At 33.2% G+C, this 20,127-nt stretch overlaps 1 protein-coding gene across 1 annotated transcript in view; it reads right to left on the bottom strand.

The window, feature by feature from the left end:
- Positions 1 to 6,483: 6,483 nt before the first annotated feature.
- LOC150079603 (serine/threonine-protein kinase 16) overlaps positions 6,484 to 20,127 on the bottom strand; it is a 112,872-nt gene continuing 99,228 nt past the window's right edge. Inside the window, exon 8 of the mRNA XM_090383134.1 lies at positions 6,484 to 6,610. Coding sequence (XP_090239260.1) covers positions 6,484 to 6,610 — 127 coding nt within the window. The remainder of the gene's footprint in view (positions 6,611 to 20,127) is intronic.

A 20,127-nucleotide genomic window follows, 5' to 3' on the forward strand; every position in this document is an offset into this window, starting at 1 on the left:
GATCAATCATTCCATATTAAACTTATATGTCAGTTAATATTAAAAAAATAAACTATGCATTCTTGAAATGCAAATTATATAACAAAATAATATTAATTTAACAGTTAATCAAAAATATAGTTAAAAATATGTACCAAAAAAAAAACTTCTAAAAGTCATTAAGAACTATACAAATATACATGAAATAAAAAGTATGGATGCACCTGCTAAAAGGAAAATACAAAGAACTATTCTGAATGTATAAAATAGCAAATAAGGCATTATGATACCTTTTTTTTGATAGAAATTTTTATTTATTTATTTTTTTTGAATTGTAATATCCTCAAAAAAGTAATTTAAAATTAAATTAGGAATTTAAATTATAAATTTAAAAACCAATGTCCTTTAAACCAGTGTCTCTCAACCTTTAGTATAATGTGTAGCACCACAAAGTATTCCCTAATTTTAGGAGCACCACAACATGTCTTTTTTTTTTAGGAAAACCAGAACTAATGTTTTTTTTTTTTTAACTGTATATAATTATACTAGTGTCAAAATGATAGGGAAAATGAACTAAGATCTGACTCATATTTATACAGGCAATACTTGTAAATAAATAATGTAAAAATTTATTCCTCAGCATGGAATCCCAAATGATAAGTACTCACAGGTTGAGATATACTGCTTTAAAATATTCAGTCATGTATTTAATCTTACAGAAAAAAAGGAGTAATAATGGTTCTTATATAAAATGATGACTATTTTATAAAAATTCTCAGTCTGATTGACCATGATAAAGGTACAGATTATATCCACAGTGAAAAAACTTAATTTAAATGCTTTTCTTCATCATATTTCAATACTTCAGTTCTTTTATAATAATAAAAAAATTATTCTACTGCACTATTCTGTACCAAATGAATTAATCTTAAATTCAATATACCATTTACTTAAAAATAACATATTATATCATGATATCAATGCAAGGTGAATACAGGAAACCAACAAAGAGTATGAAAAACTATTATTTTGAAATGCTTAACTGTATGAGACTGTATACTATGAAATCAGAATGAGTAATGGTTTTTCCAGTTCATTTGCCCCTGCCATAAGCTAATGTTGAAATAGCAAAAAAGAAAGAAAAGAAAAAATTTAGTTTGTAGTTGAAGTAATAAAATATAAATTCTTATTCAATCCAAAATATTTATGGTGGTATATAGAAAAAAAATTTATGGTTATATATATTTTAGTATGAAAACAGTTAATCCAAATTATACACAGCTACTTATCATTAAGTGCATTTTATGTGTCTCCTATGCAATTAAAGACCCATCAAAATCTGCTAATATCAAAAAATGATACTGGGAAATGACACACTGCAAATACATAGTAGCTTTTTCCAAAATAGCAGTATTAACAGTTACAATGCAATAATCAAAGGATCAACTTCAAGTATATTCAACTTCTCATTCACCTAAAATATTTTATCATTACTCTTGAAAATGTCTGTATAAATATGCTGCAGTGTTTGGTATCTAATCTTTTGTTGTACAAATATCATATCATTATTGTTTAAACTATATTATAATAGCATATAATACAATGCAATATAATAACTTTACACTAACCAGTCACCTTTTTACAAAAATTAATAAAAGCAGTTAATAAATAACAGTTTAACAGGAGGAACATGAAATTCTAAATAAAAAAAAAATTACATCCAGTAAAAATACCTCCATAAATAAATGCTGACTATGGTAATTTACAAAAAATTCTCCTTTACACATACAACACACAGGGTGCTTCAAAAGTGTATACAAAAATTTTTGGATTGTAGGGTCCAATTGTAGGGTCCAAATTTAAATTTAGAAAAAAGTCACATGAATGGCCAATGAAGTGTTGAATTATAAAAAATAATAAAACAATAGATAAGAATAAGCAGAAAAATATCTAGCAAAATGTTGATTTTTACAGGGTAGAGTCTGCTTATTCTTATTTTTTACCATTCAAGACATCATAGCCATTTTTTAAAATTCAAGCAGCCATAGAAAGCTCTGTGACTGTTCAAAATTGATCAAATGTTTGTATAACTTTATCTTCTTATTTCAGATAACAGAATATGCCTAAAATTTTTTTGCACATACTTTTGAAATACTTGTGTGTGTGTGTGTGTGTGTGTGTGTGTGTGTGTGTGTGTGTGTGTGTGTGTGTGTGTGTGCGCGCGCGCGCAGGGTGTTTCAATTAAAAGGAATAGGCTTAGCCTACACCTATTCTGTCATATTTAGGCTGAAATTCATTTTCAGTTAAGTTCAGTTTAATTTTAATATCATAAATGAAATTAAAACTGAACTAAGTGGTAACACTTAGATTCTATTACTGTATTTCTAAATTTAAATTTCACTTAATCAACTGCTTTATTTTAATGGGAAGGTTGTTCTCCATCATCAGTTTAGTCTAAAAACTTCTAAAATGAATGTAGCCAATCTCATTTGAAGGGGAAAAAACAAAGAAACACAACAGTTGTATGGGATGCTCTCCCTTCAGTATGCATGTTCAGTGGAGCCAGCTGTACAACTGCAGTCGTGGTATGACTCTTTATACTACAATTGTATTGTTATTATTTTGTTTTGTAATGACATTTTTAGATTAAACAGGGGGTGGGGAACAGCTTTCCCACTGAGAAAAAAAAGCAGTTGATTAGGCAAAATTCAATTTTAGAAATTTTAAAATCTAAACAGTACAACATATTTTAACATCAAATTTAAAAATTTCAACTCTAAAATAGCCTAAACATAAAAATAAGTGAGGTACATCTCAGTCCTTTTAATTGAGAAACACTGTATATATGTGTGTATATATGCGCACGTGCACGCACGCATACTGAAATGCTGATCACAAATGTTTAGTGCAATTATATATCCCAACAAGAAATATTTACTTAAATCCGACTGTGTATGTAATGTGCAAGAAATCCATATTTAGAGATCTGTCTAGATGTGGCTATCTAAATTCATTTAAAATAATAAACAAAAAGAAAGCTTACCCTACATAACAAAACAGAGCATATCCTGCTCTAATGCACCATCTCACAATGCACATTTGAAGTTATGTAAATATTTATTTGACTCCTTGTCTATCATTACTGACATGAAAATTCAAAGTTACATACATGAAACCCACACACTGCCATGTTGCACTCTTTCTTACCAGCATCATTTCAGTATATGGTTGTCCATGATGCATATTTCGATTTGTTTTATATTTTATGTGCAAAAATTTATATACAGTTCCTATTTACATGTATTCTTATTACCTACCCATACTATAAAGAATAAGTGCAAAAAAAAAAAAGCATTAAATATTTAAATAAAATAAAAATGGAAATTTTTAAAGTTCAATTGAAAATGGTTCTGACATGGTAAATAATCCAAACATCGAAAAAAGCTGCACTTCAATAGAAACTTGGATGATCTGATGAACAGATAGATTTATTTTAGAAGAGAAAAAAAGCAAGATAAGCAATTGATCTTACACTCATTTTAAAAGAAAAAAAATTTACAACACAGTACAAAATTCTCCCTCTTCCTCTCTCCAATTGAAATATTATCCATCAAAAATAAAACAATATTAGCATTAGTAGAGACATACGATGGAAGAAAGCAAGCTTATGCAGCATCAGCCAAAAAGCTGCTCCCATTTCACCCCTCCGTTCATATATATAAAAAAAAAAAGGCAAACTGCAGCCATTATCAACCTATTGCAGGATGGAAGCCTCTTCAACAATTCATGCTGAGGGAAACAGACCATAATCTGCCACGCTGGTCCAGTGCGGGTTGGCAGATCGACCATATTTAGCAATCAGGGGCTTGAACCCCAGTCTACTCAAAGAGCGCGTGCTACTGCACTCCCACTCCTGACCACTCGGCTACAGAGGCCATCATATAAACATATTGTTTATATATGTTTTAGTTAAATGAATTTTTAATAACCTCTGAGTTTTAATATGTTATTTACCAATCATAGCTTAATATGTATAGATAAAAATAAGCTTGAAAATTGGGATAAGTTCCGAAAATTTATAGCTTTTATGGAATATATTCCTGACTGTTATACAGAAATGTGCATGTTTATACTACATGCCATTCTTCAGAATGTATGTTGAGCATTACAGCAGGATGAGCTGTAAATAAAATCAAAAGGACATTTATATTATTTTGCACTGCGGTTTAACACCCTGTCAAGGGGGAGAACTAACCAATATTCAATTAACATAATACTAACTTCTATTTCAGAAAGCCTCATACTACCTGAATTTATTCCAAAAATTAGCTTGGGATTAGAAATTAATATGAATAAAATAAAATATAACTGTTTATAATATTAATCACTAAGGTAAGAAACAATTCAGATATCAGATTACCATAGGGACCTCTAGTCCAATGGGTCATTGAGGTAGAGGTCCTTATGCCAAAGTGATATCTGAATTTTTACCAACAAAAGAATCATTTATTTATTATTAAGTTAACATAATGAAAATTACATATCTCATAGAATGGTTGCTAAAATAAAATGACCCAGAAAGTAGTCGGATATGCTGTAGCAAGTTTAATGTACCTTCCAAGTTAAATCACCCTCGTATGAGTAAAAAATACACATTTTTTTTTTTTTTGATTTAGCTAATTGACATTCCAATCCAGGCAATGCGGCCTATAAAGAAATGAATGTGGATACCATTTACAATATGTTCACCCAACTTTACAACAATCATGTTTTGTCTGTCTTGAACATTTTCATCTCTCAGCATCATACAAATATAGCATCACTGGAGGAACACCTGGTGCAACTCTTGTAAATGATACAAGAAAAAAATTTTAAAATATTTTTTTATTTATATATTTTTTTATGCCAATGCAAAGGTCATTTAATTTAGAAGGCATATTAACTTTGCCACAGCATATCTGACCACTTTTCAGTTCATTTAATTTTAACAAGGCATTGGGTTTAAAAATATGCAATTTTCATTATTTTAACTTAACAATTTTTTCTTTAAATTTAAGTCTATCTATGAAGCTAGAGCACAGACTAACATGTAAATTGCTTTATATCAAAAACAATTATTATTTATTTTATTTATATTAATTTCTAATATGTATTTGCAAGGAATATTTGGAAAAATTTCTTTCTGGTAAAAGCTTTCCAAAATGGATTGATGCTATTATATCTAATTACATATTTTTTATTCTGACACTTGTTAAATTATGTACAAATGATATAATCTCTTAATTTCATCATTTATTTTGTTGCATAAACTTCCTTTCTGTGTTTTTATTTTAAGTGAATTTTGATAGGCACATCTAGGCAGATATATCCTGCTCATTAGATATATCGCTGGAATTAAGGAACTATTCCTTACAGTCATATATTATTATGCTTAATATTTATAATTGGCATTTGAATACATGTAGTTGATGGGAATAATGTCTAACTGCTTTGAAATAGCATTAAACTTAATATATATATATATATTACCATCTAGGTGTATACATACTACACATACATACATGTATATACAAGACACATTCAAAAACGTTTCAGGAAATATACCATAATAAACATTCTGGAGACAAGACAAGCATCAAACATGTCATATCACATCGTGTTATGTCATTTTCAATATTCTTATCAGGAAGTAGAACACACTATTCTGACAGTTTAGAAATTGGTGGATGGCTAACAGCTGATATTTGAGCACACATTCTGGTGTTCAAAAGTGATAACAGTAAAATTTCATTGCAAAAGCCATATACAAATATCGAAAAGTCTCCATTTGAAATGCCTATTTTGATACAGCTAAAGTATAGTGAGAATTCAGTGAAACATAGAAGTGTGCAGTGGCAAAGAAAAGGCAGGAGGGAGCAAATGCGATGCACTGTTAGTTTTTTTTTTTTTTTTACCATAAATGCATTCCCTCCTTCAGATTCATACTAGAAGGCTAAATTCTAACCAAAAGCACTATACAACAAATTGAATTGTCTAGTTTGTTAAAGAGTACCACACTAAATAAAATAAGCATTAGGACACCTGTAAAAAGATGTGTGCAAGGTAAAATGCTCTTCCACACTGCAGTAAAAACAATAACAAATGAGATACAAAAATGGCTTCCTTGACTGTTTTCAACAAGTTGACAACTGCTAACAAAATGTGTTTACTACTTAAGGACAGTACTTTTAAAGGTACACATAATTATTCATTCTTGGAGAGGAGAAAAATACAGGTTTAAAAATATTCCTTTCCTTTAATCTCAATATATATAAAAAAAAATCATTCTGTGAACTTTTTGAATATACTAAATATACTCCTACATATATATCCGATTTTACATTTAAACAGAACGAAAACAGTATATGGTTAAAGCCACTAAGTTTAGAGCCTGCTTTGTGATAAAAAAGAATATAAAACTTCTTTCCAGTAGAGTGCATATAAAAGTTTTAAATACATAAACTATCACACTTTATTTGAAATTTCAAGTAGCAATGATTCTGTATGCTGAATTACTGTATCTATAAATGGTCTCTGAAGGGCATTAACTTCTAACATTGTCCTAATTAAGCTGTGAAGACCTTCAGAATATCTAGAATGTAAAAAAAATAATATATATATATATATATATATATATATACACACATATATAAAAGACGATAATATTAAAATACAAATTATTTTTCTAATGCACGAGTTCAAGTAAATCTAAATTCAAAAATCACTTGTGACTAATCCAAAGAATGAAGGGTCATACTAAAAAATTTTCATTCTATAGAATATATAAAAGCTATTATTTTGTTTTCAAAAAGCATCAATTTTCTCATTTTGTTTTGTTTTAGTAAATGTGCTTATCTACTGTACTGTATTTATTTTATGATATTATATTGGATAATAAGAACAAATAACACCTTGAGTGACAGCAGTCTTGACATAATTCAAAAAAAAAAAAAATAATAATAATAATAAATAAATGATTAAGCAACTCTTGGGATCACATAATAGGAAAAAATCAATGCCAAAACCAAACTCTATGAAACATTAACATCATTGGAAGCATATAATGAATTTTTCTATAAACAGGGAGTCAAAGAATTTTTTTATGGCTATACTTTTCCAATTTATAATGCTGGTCTGCATAGATTTTCATGTGTCCAGGTGTACTTTTAGTGCTACTTCTAAAAATACAAACCATTTTTATCTATCACTTACTCCTTTTTTACAAACAGTAAGATCTATTTTCTTAGATACACATTCCAAGTACACCTGATTTGTATACTACTTCTTTGGTGACTGAAAGGTATAAATATGCCCAGACATGTTTACACATATGAAGACCAGGTAACCATATAAACTTGTTAAGTGATTCTTCCACATTCAATTGTTTTGTGGTATAATCCTACTAACTGGTATTTGCTTCTAATGTGATTTTCATACTCTGTGTCTCTGACAATGGCAACTCATGGTTACATTAACAATCTAAATATATTTTACATTTGTGGAAAATTATGTTTGTGGCAAAACAAAGGCAGGATGTAACATAAATATGTGAAAAATGTAAAGCCTACATATTTTGCAATTAAATTAGGTAACCGAGAACAGTCCCCCACCCCAAAATCAGCTGTACATGTATGGAGGGTTTGCAATTGTGGAAAACAGAAAGCCATCGTATTTGCTATTCCCATGGTACCCCAATGGACCTGAATCTCCACCAGCTGTTTCTAAACATATGCTATCACATCCCAAATCTGACATTTATGATCTAGATCAGGGGTGGCGAAGCTTTTTAAGGTTGCATGATAAAATTGGCTAAATCTTTTAAAAAACTACCCTCGCATGTCCAGAACACAAATTTGGCTATATATTTAAAAAAACTACCCTTGCATTTCGGAACACGAAATGCATAATGCTTTATTATCCTTCTTAATCATACCAAATCTTTCACTCCAAGATTCTTGAAATCCTCTGCTACTGCCCTCTTCATTTGAATGTTTTTATTTCTTTGCTGGTTGAGCTGACATTCTAAACAATTTGTAAAGGGAAAAGCAATTAAAATATTTATGAGAATTAATGAAGAATAATCTCCAATCTCCATGGCACATACAAACCATAACTGACAATGAAGGAGGCTAATGAATGTGGATATATCTCACATAACTTTACCAATACTCATGTTCTGAATAAATGTGTGAAATATAGGAATGTTTTTCTTAATTTCATTTCACAATTTCGTCAGTATGTCTCATCACTCTGACTTTAAACAAATCAAAGTTTGAAATTTTTTTGGGATGCTCTGAATTACACATGCCCAAAAAAATTGTACGCATGCCACTTTGGGCATGCGTGCCATGGGTTCGCCACCCCTGATCTAGACTATCTTTTGTAATCTAAACTATCATGATGACAAAATTCGCAATTCTGGAAAACAGCTGTTTACACAAACGAACTCTGCAATCTCAAAGAGATTTAAATTTACTCATAGCATCTGCAGAGCTGTTAAGGTCAAGACTGAAATCCAAGAATCTGCCAGAATCAGTCTTTTCATGGTACAGACATTGTGAAAAAGAGTTAGTTCTCAATTTTTACAAAGAAGACTTGATATATTGCAACAACAACATTCCTGCAGTTATGAACTTTTTTGTAATTTTGTACCAACCAACCAGAGTGGAGGCTATTTATTGGCTTACTGAAGCAAAACTTGAAAAGAGCTCTCCTTCATAATGGAAACAAATATGCATCCATTCCTACAGCCCATTCAAAACATTTAAAAGAAAATTACAAAAATATTGGGTTCTTTGGAGTGTGTGGAGATTTAAGTTACTGATCTGTTACTCAGCCAACAACTTGATCACACAAAAATGCCTTGCTTTCTGTGCAAGTGGGATCCCACTGCTCTTTACTTAAACCGTAAAGAGCAGTGGTAAAAATTCCATCAGGATATAAAAGAAATGGAAAAAAAGGTTCCAGGAGGAATGAAATTTCAATATAATGGGCCAAATATTGCTAGATGCTAAAAAGAGGAACAGCCGCTGAAACTAGTTGTTGTGGAAGTCAAAATAGGTGCAAGTTTAACCAAGTCTAGTGTATAATAAATCGTTTGTGGCCATCTATGTTTGATAAGGACAGTCTTTGATATTTATGTTTTTAACATATTTTTATCAGTATTGTTATGTACTAATAACCTACTTGTAAAATCTGTAAAATACAAAAAAAAAAAAAAAACACCTCCACCAGTAATTTAATTTTTTTTTTTATTTGGAAAAAATTCCAGCAGGACAAAAAATTTCAAATAACTTTTGAAATTTAAAAATGTAGATCAGATTACTTATCAGAAGTAAAACAGAAAACTTTTCTTAAAATGTAAGCCAGTGTAATCAATGATGCAGATTGAAACTGAAGATTGATTGGAAAAAAGAAAAAAAAAAAAAAACACCTCCACCAGTAATTTATTTTTTTTTTATTTGTAAAAAATTCTAGCAGGACAAAAAATTTCAAGTAACTTTTGAAATCATTAGCTTTTTTTTTTTTTTTTTTTTTTTTTAATCAATAGGATATTAAAATGTACATGCTAGAGAGTTTAAAAGGAGATAGAGAAATTAAGTAAGATTTGAAAGATATATGTAATAAATGAATCTTCCTAATCTTGGTTTGAGTAACTTTCATCTGATCAATACAAGATCTGCCTTGAATCTATTTAAGCTATAATTTATACAACAGATGGAAGTTTGTTCCAGTAACCAACTACATGCTGGCTAAAGGCAAACTTCCACACATCTATCCTACAACTGTCTTACCTCAATTTGAATTTATGCCCTCTCAGGTGATTATTCTAAGCAAGAAGAAGAATCTCATCAGCACTGAGCATGCCGAGAAACCATTCAAAGCTTTATACACCTCAATCAGATCACCTCGCAGGTGCCTAGTCTTCAGACACTGCAATTTGCAAAACTTAAGCCTTTCTTCGTAAGTGCAACCCTTTGTTCCATTCATTAATCTTGTTGACCTTCTCTGCACTAGCTCCAGCAGCTCTACGTCCTTCTTATAATGAGGAATCCAGACCTGTATACAGTACTCAAGGCGTGGCCTGATCATTGCCTTATACAAGGAGATAATCACTTCCTTATCCCTGCTAGAAAAATTCCTGTATATCATTGACAAGGCACCATGAGCTACTCTTGCAGACTGTCTGCACTGCTCAGAAAGCTTCATAATCTTCCTGCACAATTACCCCAGGTCCTTTTCATTCTCTACCACTGTCAGTGTAGTACCACACAGTTGATACGTTACTCTGGGGTTACTGCTTCCCATATGCAGTACTTTACATTTGTCAATGTTAAACTTCAGTTGCCATTTCTCAGCCCATCTACTCAAATTTTCTACATCTTGTTGCAGCAGCATACTGTCATTAGAGTCATTAACAACCCTGCCAACCTTCATATTGTCTGCAAACTTGGACATTAAGCCTGATATACTATCATCAATATCATTAATAAATAGAGAAAACAACGATGGACTCAACACTGAACCCTGATGACGGACTCCACTAATAACATTAGTTCACGAAGAGCAGTGTCCATTGATTACTGATAGTTGATTGAGTGGGAGAAGACAGAGAGTTCTGTCTTCTCCCACTTGACTATCCCTTTATCCATAGCAGCCATTTGCCTCCAATGCCACACTGCTCCAATTTGTGCAGCAGTCTTCCATGTGCAATGGTATCAAAAGCCTTTCTAAGATCCAAATATATGATATCAAAGTTATTCCCTGCATCCAGTTCCTTTATGACCACATCACAGTATCCAATCAAATTGGTCAGACAAGACTTTCCCTTAACAAAACCATACTACATCCGAGCTATAACTGAAGTCTTGTCTAGATGATCCTGCAGTGCTTCTTTAACCAGTGTCTCCAGTAATTTCCCTGGAACAGAAGTTAAACTAACAGGTCTGTAATTACTTGTGTCGCCCTTTGATCCTCCTTTTTGAATTGGATTCACATTTGCACATCTCTAGTCCATGGGTACCTTCCCTGGGTCCAAGGAAGCTCTCATAATTATGGCTAAGGGTTTGCTTATTTCCTTTGCTGCCTCCTTTAATATAATTGGATAGATTCCATCCACCCCAAGTGCCTTTCTTATGTTTATCTTCAACAATTTCTCCTCCAATTTCCTCTCATTTATTACAAAATCATCTAGCTCATTGCTAGTGTTTAATTCACCTCTGGCATTCCCCTCTCTGAATACCTCCTCATGTGTGAATGTAGATGCAAAATACTCATTTAGTTTGTTAGCTACCTGAGCAGGATCATCAACACTTGAATCATCAATATCCAGTGGACCAATTTGATTCATCCTTTTCCTTTTAGAGTTTACATAAGTAAAGAAGTCTTTGCTGTTTTTCTTTGCAACCTTTGCCAAAGATTTCTCGTAATCTGTCTTTGCCTGCCTAACCTCCTTTGTCACTTGGTTACAGACCAGCTTATATCTATCACAGGTTTCCGTGTTACCCGTTAATTTATGTATCCCGTGCATTTTTTTTTTCTCTACCACATGTCTCATTAGTTCATCTGACATCCATTTAGGCCTAAAATTTGAACAATATTTCTTAGTTAGTATGAAAAGGCTAGTAGATTCCAAGATAAATTCTTTGAATGCTTTCCATTTTGAATTTTCTGTTGGTAACATCATCAGTTGGTCCCACCGTATAGAATTTAAATACTGTCTTAGACATCTGCAGTCGCCTTTACAAAAGCAAAAACCCTTCCCTTTACCTCTGATGGTAGTTACCTCTGAATAAATCCCATTTCAGTACACTGTGATCACCGCCAACTAGTGGTTCCTTTATCTGCAGATTCTTAATGCATGAAGAATCACTACTGATAATCATATCAAGAGTATTACTCCCTCTAGTTGCCTCCCAAACATGCTGCTGTAGAAAACAATCATCCAAAAAATCCACAAAAGCCTTGCTTTTGAGTGACCAAACCACAAATTCCAGTCAATATCTGGAAAATTAAAATCCCCCATTATAAGACTCTCTGATTCACTGGCCCACTATTTCCCTGTACAGTAGTTTATTATATCCATCAGAGTCATTAGGCCTATAACACACTCTTACTCTCAATTTTGATTTCCCAGTGCTTATGTCACACCAAACTGACTCGACACTGCACTTTTTTTTTTATTACATAATGTGAGCAATACACGAAGGAACCAATTTTTTTCTGCTTCCTTCATGTATCATGGTGTGAGGTCCAACTGGAGAGTACAGCACCATCGTAATATCCAAGTTCGAGGCGGGATTCAAACCCGCAACCTTTGGGTTGCCGGGCAGGCACTTTACCCACCCGGCTAGCCCGGTCGGCGACACTGCATTGTCCAGCCATGTCGACTAGCTGTACTTCCTTGGATTTTATGTGTTTCTTAACTAAAAGCATAACCCCTCCTCCCTTCCTATCCTGTCTATCCTTCCTGTACACATTGTACTCCCCAAATTCCATTTCTGCATTCCTTATATCTGTGTGATACCATGTCTCTGATATCCCAACAATATTTGCCTTTGATATTTTGACCAACACCTCAAATTCATCAAATTTATTTACCAAACTCCTAGCATTGGTGTACATGCAAGTATACATGCACCTGTTGCTATTCTTAGCTACCCTAACATAGCCCATGTGTTTACTTGTACCACAATGACTCCCGGCAGTCTCTGAAATATCCTGCATCTTGTTTTCCAGGCTGCTGTTCATTCCAATAGAAGCTGTGCAAGAATCACTTTCACCTCTGCCAGCGGCTACTGTTAATCTATTAGTCCGTGTATTCCCCCCCCCCCAAGCTAGCAGTTTTCCAAAAATGAAAATCTAACTTAAAAATATGTCAAATATTCAAATTAAAGCACACAAATGTATTTGCAACAAACCTACAGCCAAATTCCTGGATAATAACATAAGAATACCTTCATCAATATCATAAATATTATTATTCATTTTAATTTCTGGAGAGTATCATACAGAAGTGTTCTACGTATCATATTGAGGTAAACTTCTTTTATTCTTTTACAAATAACTTAGTTTCATATAGGTGTCAAATACAGCATTAACTGTTACCAACAAATAATGGAATGCTATAAATACTGGATGTAAATGCATTTAACACCTCTTATATCATATATTGTAGTGTTTTTATATATTCACACTACGATTAGCTAGCAATCGGGAGTCAGCATCTTCATTATACTGTCAGCTTCTTCTCATCAGTCAATAGGTTTGAACCTATAATCTTTTAAAGGAGTTTGCAACTACAGCCAAATGCTTATAAGCAAAATACTATTTATAAGCATTTTGCTGTATTTCATGGCATTACATAGCTTAGCATATGGCATGTATAACTTTGTATTTTCAAACTATTCTAAAGGTTTCACTTTTTTTTTTCAGTCAGTGCAGTAAAAGCCTGTGCCTTCCTTGCACTATATGGCTAATGCTAACAGGTGGTTCATCTTTTGCTCTAAAAAGAATAAAGGTTGAAATGCAGCAAAAGGGATCACAGATCATCTTCAATGTCTGGGATGAAGCAACCATCATGATACCTTTCCCTTATCAAACACCTTTACTCATGAAAGCTATAGCATGAATAATTTTGGGTTCGGGTTAGGCATAACAATTTATTGTTATGTTTAATGATTTTTCATAATGTAAACAATCATCCACTGACTAGCCCAGTTCAGGAAACATATTCTTGTTTGGCATCTTTTTTTTGCTTATTCACATCACGATCACAATAAATTATTAAATTTAGTTTCTTCCTCTTTTGTTAACATTATTAACTCTGAGCCATATCAAGGCTTTAACTTCCTGAATGCAAAAAGAAAATACAACCCACCCACACTAAAAAAGAGAAGGTATGTCATTTTGCATAATAGTTTACTGCTATGTTTAATAAAATGAAATAATGCAAAGAAAGCTGCCCACTGACCAGCCCAGTTCAGTAACTGTCGTCTTCTTGCCTGATATCTTTTTCTTGCTTATTCACAATGTTTGGGTCACCACAAATATTCTCACATCCATTTTTGAACTGCTTATACCATTCAAACACACTTAAAACAACTTAAAATTTCGTCAACTTAAACAGTTTTTAACATTTCATACATTTATGTTCCAGATTTTCTCATTTTAAAGCGAACTAACAAAACTGGATATTACTTGCAACCTGTACTTGCAACCAATCTCCTGTACCACCTTCTGTTGATGGAAGTTTGAACTACAGCATGCCGCTTCTGTTTATTTTCAAACTCATTGAATACGATGCAAAAGCACCAGTATGGGAACTTTATTGCCACAACCCATATAATTTTTTATGCCATGCAATACATCAATGTCATATCAACACAAATTGCAAAATGAAGTCTTATTTATTTATTTATTTGACTTTTACCTTTATTTGACTTGAAAATAGAGAAACATAGCACTATGTATATCCCTAAACACTTGAAAATAATGTCTCTTACATTTCTGATTTTTAACATTGCACTGCATTAAGAATTTAGGAAGGAATTTGGAAAGTGCCAATGTTAAAATACTATATGCTGATTCTGCTAAGTGCATTTGACTATTCTCCAGGCAATTTTTGCTTTTCAAAAAAAGATGAACAGTGAAGCCACTTAATGGCAGCTTTGAAGCCCACATTGATAAACATATTATTATTATTATTATTATTAGCCATATAGTACAAGGAAGCCTGAAGCTTATGCTGCACCAGCCAAAAAACAATTCCTGAGCTACCCTGAGAGAGAGAGAGTCAGAAGTAAAAAGGAATCGCCAAGAAAGATAATATCCAGCTCAGGACCCTGGGTGTGCCAAGCCCGTACTCACCAGATGTGAGCCCCTCAGCCATAATGTCATCGTTCAGTAGGTCTGTATAAACAGAAAAATGTAAAAACGTAAATTTACAAAAAATATATGCCTATCAGTAAAAGTGTAAAAGACAGGCTTTTTTTCATAAATTGTTTGGGTAAATTGTAAAAGTTGGCAAGCATGCATATATGCAGACAAACATGATTATAAAGGATATTGCATCAAAAAAAAATTATATTTTTACATTTTCTTTCCACTATAATTTATATTATAAATTATAGTGGAAAGAAAAATTTGGTTTTCTTTCTTTTTGGTGCATCTATATATATACAATGAATGGTTTTTGCTTATTAGTATTAATAAAGATAAATTATGCAAAGAAGGCTTATTTAGCATCAGCCTTAAAAACATAGAGAGAGATTATATATACTTGCAGATAAATAAATAAAACATAAAAATCATAATAGGTCTGTTGACCTCCATGACAACCTAATAGTTTAAAAATTATGTTAAAAATTATGACAGTCTACAGCAGTATTTGAATCCTGCTGCAGACTGTCATAATTTTTAAAGGTCTTGTCAATTTGAGCTTTTGTTAGCTGATCTGTTAACACGAGTTATTTTGGAGTATTCGGCCTGCACAACATGTAAATCAGTCTATGAACATAGCCGAGTGGTCAGGAGCACGAGTGCAGTAGCACATGCGCTTTGAGTGGACAAGGGTTCAAGCCCGTGAATGCTAAATACAATTAACATTTGTATTGATTGGTTTATTGTAAACTCCACTGATCTGGTGGTTATGCCGGAGAATAAACAAGAACATTTCAACAGACATAATACACATGGCACAACATGGTCTTGCAATTCATAAATAACAACAACAAATGACACTGCTTAATGTGATTACTGGCTATTAAAATCAGCTGTTTCAGAGAACAGGTTTAAATCATAAGAATGTACCACATTTTTGCCACTTACTGGGAGAGATTATTGGTTATCAGAATCAAAAGTTAAGTGCATTACTATATTTTGAAGAAACAGGTAAATTTTAAAGCCACTTTCAATGAATATGTAAATACAGGCTGTTAAGTAAGAGGAACTGAATATCTGACTAATGATATTACTGAAAGCATAAAAATAAAGCAAGTGCTATATATAATCTTGAAAATTTTTATTCTACATGGCAAAAGAACAATGCCTTGCAGTTAAAAACAGCAGAATTGCAGCATGTCAGATTTTATTGTAATTTTAAATGTTATGAATAACTGGAAATAAATATTAACGTTGACAAATATCTGCGAAAATTATTGACTGCTTTGACTATACAAGGTGTGGTTATTAAATAAGACTGTTGTAATAAAATAAATATAATGAAATATTTCATACCTTACAAATATCCCCTTCGAAATAATTGCCTTGGGCTTGCACACATTGTTCCATATGTTTCCAAGCAAAGAAACCTTTCTGGAAGTCATTATCTGTGAGCCCTTTTAATCTACTTTTTCTTCCCTAAACTGAAAAGTGTACTTTTCAGTTTAGGGAAGAAAAAAAAGTCACAAGAGTCTTAGGTCTGGCAAGTAGGGTATATGTTCACACACAGGAATTTGTTTATGGTCAGAAACAGGCAAACAGTGAGTGTGTTCTGTGCTGGGGCATTGTCTCAATGGAGAATACAACCAACTATCCACAATTCAGGTCTCTTCCTTCGAATTTTTTTCATGCAGCCTTGTCAGAACTTCAATGCAGTATGTTTAATTGACAGTCCAATTTGGTGGGACATATTCAGCCATAATAATTCCTTAATATGGAAGAAAACCAGAAGAATGGCTTTCATTTTTGATTTTGGCATTCTTACTTTTTTCAGTCTGGGGGATTGTTTTATATTCCACTGCACTGACTGTCTTTCAGTTTCTTAGTTGTATTGAAATAGCCAACTTTCATCGCATTTATAGTACTCAGAAAGTCTGGCTCCTCTTTGATATTTTTCAAAACATATTCATAAACTAAGTCTTCTCATTCTTTGATCTTAGTTAAAAAATTTTGACACCATCTTAGAACACAGTTTTTTTGCCTAAACTCTCAGTTAAAATTTGTCTAACTGTTTCTTTGTCCATATTTAGTTCTGATGCCATCAGTCTAATGCTTAAATGACAATAATTTCTAATCGATGTCCTCATCCAGTCCACATTTTCATTAGTTTCATGGATACTGAATAGCCTGGTCATTCATCTTCTTCCACATTCTCTCTTTCTTCTAAAATATTTTATGCCATTCAAACACACAAGCTCTTGACAGAGTATCTTCCTCATAAACTTCAAGTAAAAACTCATAATTTTCGGCTGCTGTTTTCTTTAGTTTTGTTAAAAATTTGGGGTTGATTCATTGTTTGATTCTTTTGTTTGTCATTTTTCTGGCAAACTGCAAAAACATAATGTAATGAAAACCTGTCTCACGGCAAAGCAAATGAGCATGTTGGAACATGACTTGGAAGACAACTAGGGAAAGCTTCAAGGTCAATTTCTGTGCCTTTGTTTCTCAGGTGGCACTTTGTGTGTAGTGGTTGCATGTGCAGTCTTATTATATAATAGATTCACCTTGTAAAGATTTTTAGTGAATTAAACTTATCTAGGGCACTGACTTTCTTTAAAAATTACAGCTATGAATTACAGGCTCCAAAAAAGCAATGTGTTTACCTTTTTATTTACTTAATTGTTATTTTATATTGTACTTTATACGTAGTCTTATAGTTATAGTTACTCTGGTTATTTTTAATTTAGATAAAGAGTTTTTTGTAGATTACTACTTAATATACATAAAACAGTTATTTCATTCGAATCTTGCAGCCACTGTTTTTGTATACGGTGGTAGGGAATTCAAATTTTTAATTGTTGTAACTAGGTAGCTCTCACATATAACTATATAGTGTAATACGCATAACTGCATTTAGGATTCTATTAGATAGCGTAGTATTGACAATTAATTAATTAAATTTATTGATCTTATTAATTTAAAATATCATGCCCCAGACTAGAGCAGCAAAGCAACAGGCACAAAGTGAAAGGAATACTGTGACTTGGGGGAGAACTGAGGGGGGGACGATTCTCCAACGCATCACAGCCTAAAAAAATGTTTGCCAAACTCTCTGGAACAGAACATGATCTAGCCAAGGAGGATGTCTTTGTGTGTGCCAGGTGCAGAGAGTGTCTAGAAATTAGGCAACAACTCAGCATTCTACTGGGCATCTATCTATGAGAGCTTGAGGTGTAGGGTAGATGCCCTCAAAGAAATTAATATGAGGGCCCATCAAGCTCTCAGCTGCCCAACTCAGTGCCAGAGCTCACTCCTGGGCATCAGGCAACACAGCGGCAATCTCCAAGGCAGAATGCACTGGTCCCAAAGGAACTAGTTATTGTTAGTGACTATTGTCAGGGAGGCGGGGAATATATTGTGTAAAAAGGATAGATGGAACAGGACCAGGGTATGTTTGAGAGGAGCAAAAGTTGATGACATTGTAAAGCATATATCATCGTTTAAGGGCACAAAAGGTGATATTCTTGTACATGTTGACACCAATGACATTAAGAGTAGGAGATCTGCAGATTTACTTAACAAGTACGGGTCAATGTTGCAAAAAAGTCACGAGTTACGGTTAAATTTGAAAGAGTCTACAATTCTGCCCAGACACGATAGGAGGGAGTACATGATGAGAGCCTTGTCAATCAATTTGGACCTGGAGGGAATGTGCAAGGCTCAAGGGGTAGCATTTTTTTCAGCGCGATCTGTGCTTGTTAACAGGAGAGACTGCTTCTACAGGGATGGGATACACTTAAATAGAAAGGGTGCAAAAATATTTGCCGATGCTATCGAGGCAGTGTTAGGTGAGTCGGAAAACTGCTAGCTTGGGGGGATTCGCAGACTAAAAGGTTAAAAGTAGCCGAGGGCAGAGGTGAAGGTGATTCTTGCACAACTTCTATTAGAATAAGTAGCGACCTGGAGCGAGGAATGCTGGGGGTTTCAAGGACTGATGGCAGTCATTGTAAAACAGGTGGGTATATGGGATGTGTCAGAATGAATAGGAAGAAGTGCATGTATACCTTTGGTATACATGCACTTCTTCCTATTCATTCTGAGAGGAATAGTAAAGAGGTATTTACTATTCCTCTAGTAAATAAATTTGATGAATTTGAAGTGTTTGTCAAGACATCAAAGGCGGATATTGTTGGGATATCAGAGACGTGGTGTCACACTGATATTAGGAATGCAGAACTGGAATTTGGGGAGAACAATGTGTACAGAAAGGATAGACAGAATAGGAAGGGAGGAGGTGTCATACTGTTAATTAAGAAAAACATAAAATCAAAAGAAGTGCATCTAGTTGATATAGATGAACAGTGCATTGTTGAGTCAGTTTGGTGTGACATAAGCACTGCGAAAGCAAAAATAAGAGTAGGAGTGTGTTATAGGCCTAATGACTTGATTGAGTACAGTGAACAATTGTACAGAGAAATAGAGTGGGCTAGTAAATCAGAATGTCTTATAATGGGGGATTTTAACTTCCCAGATATTTACTGGAACTTGTGGGTTGGTCACTCACACACTAGTAAGACTTTTGTGGATTTATTGGATGATTGTTTTCTGCAGCAGCATGTTCGAGAGGCAACCTGAGAGGGTACTACTCTTTACTCTTAATCTGGTTATCAGCAGTGATCATTCGTGTATTAAGAATTTGCAGATAAAGGAACCACTAGGTGGCAGTGATCACAGTGTACTGATGTGGGATTTACTTAAAGATATAATTACCATCAGGGGTAAAGGAAAGGGTTTTTGCTTCTGTAAAGGTGAGTACAATGGTCTCAGACAGTTTTCAAATTCTGTACAGTGGGATCAACTGACGATGTTACCAACAGTAAATTCTAAGTGGGAAGCATTCGAGGAATTAATCGTGGAAGCTACTAAAAGTTTCATACCTATTAAGAAATATTGTTCAAGGTTTAGGCCTAAATGGTTATCTAATGAACTAATGACACTCGAAATAGAGAAGAAAATGCATGGGATGCATATAAATTATCAAACAACTCAGAAGCCCATAGCAGATATAAGCTGGTCTGTAATCAGATCAAAAAAGGAGGTTAGGCAGGCAAAGGCAGATTACAAGAAATCTTTGGCAAAGGATGCTAAGAAAAACAGCAAGGATTTCTTTACTTATATATACTCTAAAAGGAAGGGGATGAATCTGATTGGTTCACTTGATATCGATGG

Source organism: Mastigoproctus giganteus, chromosome 10, assembly GCF_048544385.1.
Source record: "Mastigoproctus giganteus isolate SK-2022 chromosome 10, ASM4854438v1, whole genome shotgun sequence".
Classification (NCBI taxonomy): Eukaryota; Metazoa; Arthropoda; class Arachnida; order Uropygi; family Thelyphonidae; genus Mastigoproctus; species Mastigoproctus giganteus.